The following is a 13,057-nucleotide window of genomic DNA, read 5'->3' on the forward strand; positions in this document are numbered from 1 at the left end:
CTAATAAATATATAAATATAAATTATATTAATTTATATGTACATAAATTCTAATAATTATAAATATAAATTGTGTGTTTTATGTATATAAATTTTAATAGATATTAATATAAATTATTATTAATTAAATATTAATCTAAAATAATAATATTTAGTAATATTGCGGATAAAATAAAATAGGCTTGATATTTTAACTCATTATATAGAGATAAAACTCTTTTTAAGATTGTTTATTTTTCCAATAATACCTTCTTCTTTTAATCACACTATTGGTTCTAACATTTCTAGAGTCTCTACTACTTATTTGCTTAATTAGGCAATATAGTAATTAAGTAGAAGGCTCATTTTCTTGTAACCAAATGAGAGAATTTGCTTAATTTCTTAGACCTAAAAAATCCTTCTCCTATTTCTATTATTATTATTATTATTATTATTATTATCACTTACTTGGAAGAGAAACAAAGAAAAGAAAATGGAGTTAGTTGATGATAGTGGACCAGTCAAAATGCACTACATAAGAAGATGAGGAGTTTGAAAACCACAAAATGGTAATAGAAATATTTTAACACCAATAAAATAAATTTCAAAAGAAAACAAAATCTATCATAATATCCAAAAAATTATAGATAAGAAATTAATTTTAGTATACTGACGTTATAAAATAATTTTATACGTACATATAATATTTTATATATAACACCACATCAACAAAAATAATTACAATTTATATTCACCGCATAAATAAAAAAATGAATTAGACGATTATGTTATACTATCAGTACATCAAAAATAAATCCATCTTTTAAGATATAATCTAAACATGAATAAATTCAATATAGTATAATTTAATATCAATTTACTTATAGTTAATTAAATCATTTGCAAAACATTCATATTACTATTTCAAAAACAAAAAATTTTCAGAATTTATTCTGTCAACATCACTAATTTACTATTGTCATTACTACTTCAAAATTTTCCAACCTCTCATTATTATTATGCGCCCACACATCCTTTATATATAGCTTCACACATCCTTTATATATAGCTTCACACCCCCTCTCAATTTTTCTGTCAGACTTTTCTTCACTCACTTTCTTTTCACATAACAAATAAACTCATAAAAAAACTTTTTTATTTTCATACCATCATTTATTATTTTTTTTCAAATTACTACTATATGATGGCTGCTTTTTCTTCATACCAATATCACCCTAATTTTCTTCCTCTTGACTCTACATTCTTCCAAAACCTAAACACAACAACAACAACAACTAGTGTTCCTACTCTTCATCAACATCATCATCATCAAGAAGAAGGGTTCTCTGATTTCAATAATAATACTATAAGCTGTGTTGATCAAATAAGCTCTTGCAACAAGGTTTCATTCATAAGTAATAGTGACAATGAGCCTTCAAATGTTTCTGTCACTACAAGAAACAACCTTAGTCCTCAATCTTCCATGGTAGTTGATAAGCTTGAAATTGGTGAACAAGTTACTCAAAAGGTCACTACTATGGAGAGGAAGAGAAGAACTAGACATGGATCTTCTCCCATCACTACTAATCCCCAATCTAAGGTTTTTTTTTTTTAATTTTATGCTAATTTTGTGTTTTAATTTTAGCGTTGCGCTTTGTAATAAAGCGTCGCAAAAAATAAAATAATAGAAATAATTTAACGATTTTATTTGATGACTGTTTCGTGACAGAAATACATATGTCTCAAAAAATAATATATTCTTTCAGTTTTTCATAATGCAATTTATTTGATTTTTTTATCTTATTTTTGTTTTTTTTTTTTTCAAAATCAGTTGTTGAATAGGGAAAAAAAATACTAAGACGTCTTATTTTTGTGTTTTTTTTTTTAATTTGAAAACACTTGTTGAATAAAGTAGTCTCTATATTTATTTCTTGATATTGTTGATTAATATTACATGTTTTTAACTTCTTATAATATATCCTATAGTATGCTCTATGAAAAGTAAAATTGATTAATGTTATTAATAACTTAACAATTTTGTTGATTATTGTTATTATTATTATTATTATTATTATTGTAGGATGGAACAACAAGGAAGAGAATGAGGAAGAGCAATAATAATAGTGGCGGTGTGGTGAAGAATAAAGAAGATGAGAAAGCAAAAGATAATAATAATAATAATAATAATAAGAAAAAAGATAGTAATGAAGAAGAGGAGCCACCAAAAGGGTATATCCACGTCAGAGCAAGAAGGGGTCAAGCTACTGATAGCCACAGCCTTGCTGAAAGGGTAACAATTAACTACCCTCCTTCTTTCTGAATTTACTATAATACCCCTGCCCATTATAGTAATTTTCATATATTTTTTAAAATATTTATTAATAACAAAAAAAATAAACTAAAAATAACTAAATTTTTTTATTAATTTAAAATTTATTAATTGTTGTTAAAATTAATAAATATTAAATAAAATAGTTTTAAATTTTTTTTAATATTATTATATTTTTTTTTTCAGGTGAGAAGAGAGAAAATAAGTGAAAGGATGAAGATGTTACAGCGGCTTGTGCCAGGCTGTGATAAGGTAGGGTTTATTTATTTATTTATTTTTAGTATTTATCTCTAATTAGTTAATTATGTCGTTGGTTGAGACATTTTTATCTTAGATGTTCTTTCAAAGTTATTGTGACAGCTTATATAATTTGTTTTTTGTTTTATAAATAGGTGACTGGGAAGGCCCTTATGTTGGATGAAATAATCAATTATGTTCAGTCTTTACAGAATCAAGTAGAGGTATAAACAAATAAATAAATAATATAACATTATTGTAATTTAATTGTTCAATACACATACATACACAATTCCTAAAATTAAATATATGTAATTAACCTAAAACATGTTGGTGCAGTTCTTGTCATTGAAGCTTGCTTCGGTGAGTCCTATTTTCTATGACATGGCAACAGATCTAGACACTACTCTCTTGGTTAGACCTGAGGTAATTAAAATCATATTTTATATATATATTTGTTAATATTGATTCAGTATAAAAAATGTTTTACTAATTTATTCAATCATGTATTATTGTAATATTAAAAGAAATAATATTTAAATTTATTATATGTATGGTTGAAATTTTTACATTATTATTATTATAATGTATGTAGTAATTAATAAATTCTATATTAGTTAATTTTAATATAATGAAAATTAACTTCATCTATCTCTTTGATTTTTTTTTTCAGAAATTAAATATCCAAAATTGTAGCAGCTCTAACATCCAACAAACCACCAAAACCCTACCTGCCGCCGTTGCCGCCGCCACCACCGCCACCGTCTTCCCCGCCGCTAATGATCACTATCTCTTGGATAGTAATTCAGCTTCAGCTTTTCTTCAAGCCCAGAAATCAAATGTCTTCTCCATGGTAAAAAAAAAAAAAAAAAAAAAAAAAAAAAAAAAAAAAAAAACTTAAATAAAAAAAATGGGGTTTAATTTTTTTTTCATTTTTTCTGACAAAAACAAAAACATCATTTTCAGGAGAACGGTAGTCAATTCTGGGACACAGAAGAGCAAAGACAAAAATTTCTTCATCCATATGAATTCATCAACAACAACAACTTATGTTCCTTTCATTAGTATTAAATTCACACCAACAATGCTAGCTACAAACATGTTGTAAGCTCTCAAATCCTTATTCTTTTTTTCTTTTTTTAATTTTCATATATTCTCTACTAAAATTTCTCCTAATTATTAAATTAAGAAAAACTTGATTTTACTTTTAAAAATTCCAAAATTTAATTATATCTATTTTCCCTTTTAACATTTATTATTATATTAGTATTTACCACTATAAATTTATTTAAAATTTTTACATACTTATTGTATTATTCATAAGAATGTTAATATTAACTATTTTATATTTTTTGAACTTTCCAGGGATTCAGCATTTACAGTAGGTAATTAATTAATTAATTAATTAATTAAGAATATCCCAAATTAAAGAAGCATGAGAAGGAATGAACTAGAGAGAAGCAGAAGAAACCAAAGCTAAATTATGGCATCCAAAGAAGTGTTCTTTAGTCCATGAGATTAAAGGGGTGACATTTGAAGTTAAAAGGGTATCAAAATTAATGGAGATAGATGGAGAAACAAAAAAGGACAGATCAGAAAAAATTCCGACCAAATAAGACCATATCTTTTCTAGATTCATTGTTCTGTTCCTGTCATTTTGATAATAATATAGTTGTTTTTTTTTTTAATTATTATTATTATTATTATTATTTTACCTAAGCTAGCACGAATTCCGAGGGACTATAATATATATATGTCAATGCTACTCTGAACATTATTATTAGACATTGAAAATTTATTATGTATGTCGTCTATGTAAATGAAATTATTAATTAATTATTGATTATTGATGATTAATTATTAATTATATTAAATTGTTGTGGCAGTTATTATTATTCCGTTGGTACAGTTGCTTTGACCGTTATTATTATTGAGAAATGAGAGGTTGATGCTACATGCTATTCTGAAATAATCTGAATCATGTTCTTGACATGACGTACGAACTAGTTATCTTTATTATGTATATGTATCTGCAGAATCTTCAGAGTTTTATTTATTTGGCACCACTACATTATTTTATTTTTATTATTTATAATAATATTGAACCTATATATATTTATAGCGGTGGTTTTTTCATGATTTTGCGACGGTTTTAAATCTTCACAAAACATTTGTGGTATTTAATTTGGTGGAACCCTAATCTTTAAAGTGTCGGAAAATTTTTTTTGCGGTGATTATACTAACAGTTATTTAATTAATAAGTTTAAAAGAATAATTGCAGTGCTTTGAAACTGTCGCAATTTTTATGCAATTTTAAAAATAATTTATTGTTGAGGTTTGTAATTATCATATTTTTTACAATTATATTTAAAAAATTATTGTTTTACAAAGTTGTTCAATTTAATTATTCTACTTCCAGATAAATGGGGAAAAAAGGAGACTATGGAACTTGTAAAAATTACTACTTTACAAAGTTGTTCAAATATTACTTTAAAGAACAAGTTTTTCTTTCCTATAATAAAATTTAAAATTTAATTCGTAAAAAAAAAAGAATTTTTCATTAACTAACCATTTATCATTAACACTATAAAATTGATCATTATCACATTAGAAATATAAATAAAAATGCCTCAAAAATAACAAATTAAAGAGAAACATCAAGATGACTAAAATATCATATACAAAAGTAATAACAAATCAAGACCCTAAAAATAAAATGCACATTTTGAGAAATAGTTTTGCAGTACAAATAGTTCTACTCAATTTTAAACGAATTAGGAATGTTTCTAATTAAAAAAAAAAAAAACTTATAATTTGAGGGGAAAAAAAGTTAATAAACAATGTGTCTATTAATGATCTAAAACAGCCAGAACTTGCCTTATTTAATATTAATTAATTATCGCAACAATTAATGAATGTTAAATAAGGTAAGTTATGGCTATTTTTGGCTAATTTTCTTTGGTTACCAAATATTTTCGTTAAAAAGGTATATAATAATAGTAATAAATGTGAAATTAATTAAGAACTCAAGCATATGCTAAATAAGTCTTAAAAAAGTAAAAAAGTAAAAAAAAAAAAATTGTTCCATGCTTTGAGAATGCATGTGATATAGTACAAATAACTAAATAAATAAACAAAAATAAACAGAAGATTTGAAGTATTTGGCATGTTGCATTGTGTGTTCATTGAATCACAGACTAAAATTTGGAGTGGCATCAGTGTCAAGTACAGAAAATGACCATTAACAAATACAATAATTAGTACAAACCAGACTTTGCTTCAATTTCATCATAAACTTTATTACTTGACTATGAAAATGAGAAATTCCAATTCCTCATGCAACAATTGGTAGAAATAATTATTGCATACACACCATTATTTACATAAATTTAATGATAGATATAGAACTTTATGCATGTTACTACGTAAGGTGTCTCATTATAAATATTAGGATCGATAAAATATATTTTTTTAATATTTGTAATTTTTTTTAAAAATAATCCTAACATTTTATTTTATTTTATTTTATTTTATTCTTAATATTTTTTTATTCATTTAATCTTATTCTTAATATTTTCGATTTGTATCAAAACTATTTCTGAAAATTTTCAATTTTATCCCTAACATTTTACATGAAGTTAATGTTCATGGGTAATTTTGACACAAATCGAAAATATTATGGATAAAATTAAATGCGACTAAATATTAAGGATAAAAAATATACTTTATTTCAAATATTATTATGTGTTGATAACTTTCTTTTCTTTTTTCTTTTATTAGAAATATAAACATGTGCTTTTTTATTAATTTAAATTTTTAATAGAAGCAATTTTATAATATGATATCAAAATTTTTGTGACTGAAAAATTTAGGGTTCGATCTTTGCTAAATCACAAATAAAAAGAAAAAAAATCAATACAAGGTAAATAAAAAAGAAAAAAAAAAAGGTCTATGTAAAAATTTGCACAAATCCAATAAAAACTCTTACGTAAAAGAACATATTAAATATATAACTATTTATGTACTTCATTCTATTAGTTTAAACTTTTAGAAAAAATTATTTCATAAAATATTTTAAGTATTTTTACTTGTTGAATCCTGTTAAGATTAAGATGTTCAATCTTTTCGTCTCCAAATTTAAACTTTATTCTTCCTTCATTTTTGTCAGTTAACTAATAAAAAAATTTATAACTTGGGTAGGCTCTTCTGTCCCTGTCAAGATTGATAATAACTCCATCAAATAATATATACATCTGGGAGACAGATTCTGGTGTGAAATTGAAGAGGGATTTCTTTTTGACAAGTTGGAATTTGGTTTGACATTGTATATATCTTTCTATGTATCCATATATATCTATGCATCTTTTTTGAGACAAAGATTATCTGCCGCAATATCCACGCACTAACCACCATTTCTATTCTATCTTACTCACCTTCATTGTTTGGTTGCTATCCACAAATTAATCTATATATATATTAAAATTTTTATAATTAAAAGTTTAGAATTTTATTTTTGGTATATTTAAAAAGAAAAAAATTTAATATAAGGTAAATAAAAAATATAAAGATTTAATTTTTAATTAAATAATTAATATTAATCAATTTTTTATTATAATTAATTTATTTCGTAACTTTATTTTTGAAAAATTTAAGCTTAGGGTATCGAATTTAAAATTTAGAATTTAAGTAGGGATAACAATGAATAAAGTAGGATTTAAGCTCTATTCTAATCCTATTCACATGTTTAAACTCCTCAATAATCTAAACTCTATTTATAACTTAAATCTCTCAATTTGATCATATCCAACTCAATTTACAAAATAATTTAAACACAATATTTAGTCTTTTTATAATTTTATAATATCAAATATTATTTATTTATGATTAACAAATTCAATTACTAACTTGGTGGCACTAAACATTTGGACAAAAGATAAGTATTTAGATTCAAATATTTTTACTCTCTCTCTGGGGGAGGCTTGGTATTGGAATCCAACTTTACTCACTCCAGGTTAAATTGCCAACCTACTCCGAATTGATTGGATTGGGTTAGATATCTGCGAATGTAGGTTATGTTATCAACCCTAGATTTAGATGTTAAAATTTAAAAAGTTGGTTGATATTGGCTTAAAAAATTAGGCTTTCTAATCAAAGTCATAAAAAATTCTATTTATAAATTAAATTAAATTTAATACTACATTTCATTTAATAAAAAAATTAAATATCATGATGTAGTAGTAGTCAATATTCTAAACTTTATATGTATATATAACATTTTTCTTCTTAGGATATATTTATTTAGCAGGTAATAACAATGGTATTAAAAAAACTAAGCTCCATGAGTTATGAGTGCAATTTATGGAAAAAAAAGACATGTTGTTTTTACATTAAAAAAAAAATCTTTTTAAGCTTTTTTAAGGTGAAAAAAGTATATATTTAGAACTACTTTTTAAGATCTATAGTAAATATAATATTATATTTTTTCGTAAAAGACCCAGCTATTTTTTTTTTGTTGTTGTATCCAATTGAAGTATTAAAATGTAAGTTAGTAAAATCAACTCCTCTTAATTAATTAATAATAATAATAATAATAATTTTAAAATCATATTGAGAAAAAAAATAATATTTCCCCCATTCCAAAAGACATTAAAACAGCAATAGCCACTTGAAGGGCATGCTTAAATAAATCTGAAGCCAAAGCCAAAATATATATTCTCTCTCTCTCTCTAGAAAATAATCAAAATATGATACATGCATGTTCACATAAAAATGAAGTAGTATTTATGATAAATAAAAGTCAAGGAAGATCGATAGACATAAGGCTTACAACTAATTAAAGAAAAAAAAACAAATAAAACCAATCAATAAATATACCGATATATATAACCAACTTGGGTTGGTCGAGTGGTCAGCTCACTCGTCCGCTTAAGTAAGTGTCGGAGTTTCGAATCTCGCCTTATGCATGCAGCAACCCATTAGCCAGCGGCAGACCCTTAAATGGAGCTCCGATCCACGACGGATTAGTCCTTGACCTGTCGGATTGGGGGATACCGTGGGCAACCAAAAAAAAATATACCGATATATATAAATCAAAGTTAGGGAGAGATAACATAAAAAATAAATAAATAAATAAATAAATATATAGGGTTCCATCCCTAAGCCAACAACTATAAGAAAAAATTGGCCCTTAAGCTCTTGCCTCTATAGAAGTAGACAATCCATGTGGATTTTGTGTTCCAATTGTTTTCTTTGTGTCGATTTTGTTGTTGAATTGTGTCTTCACCAATCATATATATTATATCTACATATGCATCAATCTTGTTATATGGGTCCTTTCTAGTTCATGCTCTAGAGAGATACATTAATTTGATAAAAACTAAGTTTTGAGGTCAAGTACAAAATGCTGCTACTTTTTCTTTCAACAAGAAAAGATAGAGAAAAAAAAAAACCCCACATTCAACTCTTTAATTCAATCAGTCATGTCCAATTAATAAGCTTGTTCTTGCTATTTTTGCAAACAAAAATGTTTGGTAACAAAAGAAAATTAGCTAAAAGCAGTCATAATTTGTCTTATTTAGCATTCATTAATTGTTGCGATGATTAATTAATGCTAAATAAGGTAAATTCTTGCTGTTTTTTTTTGTCTACCTAGCATTACCCTTTTGCAAAAAAGATCTTATTTCTTGTGAGTGATTAATAATTAATATCCACAGTGTTGTGGTTGTATTTAGTTGTAGTTATTAATCTTAATCCTGTTGCAAATTAAAATATCAATTACTTTAGCAATAATATACTCAAATTTAATTAAGTTGAAAATATATATAGACAAGTTTTATATTATTGAACAAGCAAACACAAATATATATATATATATATATATATATATATATATATATATATATATATATATATAATCATAATCGCAATTTAAAATCTTGGATATTCGTCAAAAAAGTGTTTAGGGAACTAACATTAATTCAACTAATAAATTCAAAAATCAGCTAATAATTGAACATTAAAAAGAAATATTTAAAATTAGAAACAATAAAAATATCTAAAAATAATCAAGTAGAAAGAATATTTGAGAGTAAAGCAAAATAAAATTAATTTAGGATTTAGAATTTATGATTTGAAATTAAGAATTTATGGATTTAGAATTTAGAATTTAAAATTTAGAGTTTAGAATTTAGAATTTATGATTTAAGATTTAGGATTTAGATCAAGTGGTCAATTGGTGGTGGTGGGTGAACCTGTGAGTGTTGGCAAGATAATAAAATAAATTAAAAAATAAAATTAAAATTTAAAATTTAAAATTTAGAATTTATGATTTAGAGTTTAAAGTGGTCAATCAGTAATGGTGGGTGATCACAATAATGACAGATAAAACTCTGAGTACTTAAAAAAAAGAGAAATAAGTGAAAAAAAATTAAAGAGTAATTTTAAAATAAAATAATAAATAATTGGATTTGTTTATCTATGGGTTGAAGTTAGTTATTTTTTATTATCTCTCTAATGCATACACTTATTTAAATAACATTGCATCAACTTTCAAATCATAAACACAAAATTTAAATGAGGACCATATTTTAAAACCCTAGCAGAGTCTAGGTAGAGCCCACCAATATACATATACCTAAAGTAATTATTCACATACAATAAATTGAGGGATATAATAGCAACATGGTTGATTAATTTATGTATATCACATTATTTCCAAAGTTAAATCATGATACATCAATCCTGGATTTGGACCCTAGAAACTGTTTTATGGGCCTATGCATTGTTTCATCATATTTATTTAGTTTGTTACTTATATTAGCACCTATATCAATAATGAACCAACCAAAACCAATTTGGATTCGTCTAGTAATTTGTTCATTAGTTTGCTTTAATAAATATTAGAGACTCAAACTTATAATTCCGTCTTGTGCATGCAATAATTTATTGGCCAGCAGCAGACCCTTAAATAGAGCTTAAATTCGTGACGGATTAGTCTTTGACCTATCGGATTAAGGGATATTGTGGAAAAAAAAAAAAAAGAGAGACTCGAACTCATTTTGTGCATGCAGTAACTCACTGATCAGCGATAAACTCTTAAATAGTAAAATTTTGATTTACGTTAAATAGTCCTTGATCTGTCGAACTGAAAGATATGACAAAAAAAAAAAAGATGAACCAACCAAAGAAAGCAATATTAAAATAAGTTGAAACACACTTTCCCATCCAAATCCAATTTGAGAAGACAAGGTGTTGCCAATTGTATTAGTAACACACAGAAAATTGTTATTACTAGCTAGTGCCCAAATTGAAAAAGTGAATGCTGTACATATTTGTTGCTCACTAACACATCCATCTGCAATATAGGGGTCCCTTTGTTTTATTTAATTTAACTCAAATTATGGAAAGAGTAGCTAGGGTCCTCTATCATGAACTGACAGACAAGAAATGTAGCTCTGGCATTGTCTTTTGGCACATAAAACTTCTGTCCTAAATTAAGTGAGAAATTATAATGATCAAATTAATTAAATTATATATTTTAAGTTAACATTTTATTATAATAAATTTAGGGTTTCTCTTAGTGTATTTCAATGCTCACTGAATAATTCAACAACTACTTATGATTTAATTTGCTGTATACACTTTCTTTTCACCAACCAACCATAAGCTCAAGCACTTATCCATCATTGTTCATTTAATGTTGAAATTAAGTATAATTAATTATATTTAAATAGCTAATATATATCTTTCAACGAAACAAAAAAAATTGTTAAAATTTATTTTATTTAGTATTCATTAATTATTATAATAATTAATAAATATTAAATAAAATTAATTTTAACTATTTTTTAATTAATTTTTTTATTATAAAATATTTTCGATCTTTCAAAATAATTCTTAAAATAACTTATGAGTATTATTTCTATGAAACCTGGCCTTATTAATTTCCAAGTCCCTTATTGATGTAACATGTTACCTTAACTATATTGCAGAAGTAAAATAAACAATTCAACTAGGACCCAACATGGTATCCACTAATTTCAACCAACAAACAGATAAACTCATTTATTTATAATTATTATTTTACTTTATTTTTTTATTCTTTCTCACTCTTTTTCTTTCCTCCCAACAAAATTTCACCCACCACTCTCAACCACTCACCCACTACCACTGCCAATGGCTACTATCCTTCAATTGTTTCTGATCGTCTTAAATTTTAAATCTTAAATTATAATAAATTTTAATTTTTAAATATTAAATATTAAATTTTAAATTTTAAATTTACTTTTACTTTTAAATATTCTTTTTACTACTTGAGTTTTGGATATTTTATTATTTTTAATTTTGGATTTTTTTTTCATATTTTTCTTCAATTATTACTTTATTTTTAAATTAACTGGTTAAATTAATATTGATTCTTTAGACTTTTTTATAAAATAAACTAAAAAAATAGAAGTGGTTCCAAACTTTCAAGTTTCAATTGATTATTTTTCTATCTACTGAAATCCGGCTGAAATTTCTAAAATAGTTATACTCTCTCAAATTAATTTTATTTATTTTTAACAAAATTAAAATTATTAATTAAGAAATCAAGGTAGTTACTACATTATTATTATTATTATTATTATTATTATTATTATTATTATTATTGACCAATCCTATATATTTGTTGGTTGAATGGAATCTTAAAGTTTTGTAGTCTAACACTTCGACCTCCCAATGTTACAAGCTAAAGAAGTTAATTAATATTTACATATTTATAATAGTGCACTCCACTCGTTTGTAGATATTATCTGTTTTAACATTTTAATACTTCGATTTATTTTTAATAGTTAGAATGATGGCAAAATCTTTCACACCATTCATCAAAAAATATATCCACTAAAAAGAGATATATATTCACATCTTTATAAGATATGTTTTGTTTAATTTTCTCTCTAATGTACCGATGTGAGACTTCATATTTCACTCGTAATTTAATGAAGCCTAATGTGAAAATAGTTGAAGGAAGTTCTAATGTGATAATAACAAGAGTTGAAAAAAAAATGCAGAAAAAAGTTTCTTGGGTTGCAAGAAACTATAACAGAGAGAAGAATTGTGAATTGAAACTATATTGAATTGATTCTATTGTTCAATATATATACATAAAACTTTTACGTTCACTCATCAAAATGCGTTTATAAGTAAGAGATATTTATATCTTTATAAGACATGTTTCATTTTCCTCTCCAACCAATTGGTGACTTCACATTTTCTTATTAAAAAATGTCTATTTTGAGAATATACTGACCAATAAAGAATAATTTTACGTAAAATTTTGCGTAAATATCATACGGATTTACTTAGATTTTTTTCAAATTTTTCTTTCAAACACTATAAATAAAAGACGTAACATGCTCCAAAAATATATTATTTAACCTTAATACTTATTATTTTCCGGTATCCAAATCGAATTGAAATATAAAAGAAGTTTTCTTTAAAAAAATAAATTCAATAGAAATTGAAAAATTAACTA

The 13,057-nt window shown here is 24.7% G+C and overlaps 1 protein-coding gene across 1 annotated transcript; it reads left to right on the plus strand.

Moving 5' to 3' along the window:
• Positions 1 to 1,051: 1,051 nt before the first annotated feature.
• LOC107614220 (basic helix-loop-helix (bHLH) DNA-binding superfamily protein) lies at positions 1,052 to 4,232 on the plus strand. Its single transcript, XM_088495978.1, has 8 exons — positions 1,052 to 1,578; positions 2,059 to 2,268; positions 2,494 to 2,559; positions 2,700 to 2,768; positions 2,884 to 2,970; positions 3,218 to 3,397; positions 3,511 to 3,648; positions 3,910 to 4,232. The coding sequence occupies exons 1-7, from the start codon at positions 1,180 to 1,182 to the stop codon at positions 3,607 to 3,609; spliced, it is 1,110 nt and encodes a 369-aa protein (XP_088352104.1). The 5' UTR covers positions 1,052 to 1,179; the 3' UTR covers positions 3,610 to 3,648; positions 3,910 to 4,232.
• Positions 4,233 to 13,057: the final 8,825 nt, after the last annotated feature.

The sequence above is a fragment of the Arachis ipaensis genome, chromosome B8 (assembly GCF_059453495.1).
Source record: "Arachis ipaensis isolate K30076 ecotype BB chromosome B8, ASM5945349v1, whole genome shotgun sequence".
Classification (NCBI taxonomy): Eukaryota; Viridiplantae; Streptophyta; class Magnoliopsida; order Fabales; family Fabaceae; genus Arachis; species Arachis ipaensis.

Coding starts and splice junctions, on each gene's coding strand:
- LOC107614220 (XM_088495978.1), top strand. CDS start 1,180: ATGATGGCTGCTTTTTCTTCATACCAATATCACCCTAATTTTCTTCCT. Junction 1,579..2,058: donor CTACTAATCCCCAATCTAAG/GTTTTTTTTTTT, acceptor TTATTATTGTAG/GATGGAACAACAAGGAAGAG. Junction 2,971..3,217: donor CTCTCTTGGTTAGACCTGAG/GTAATTAAAATC, acceptor TTTTTTTTTCAG/AAATTAAATATCCAAAATTG.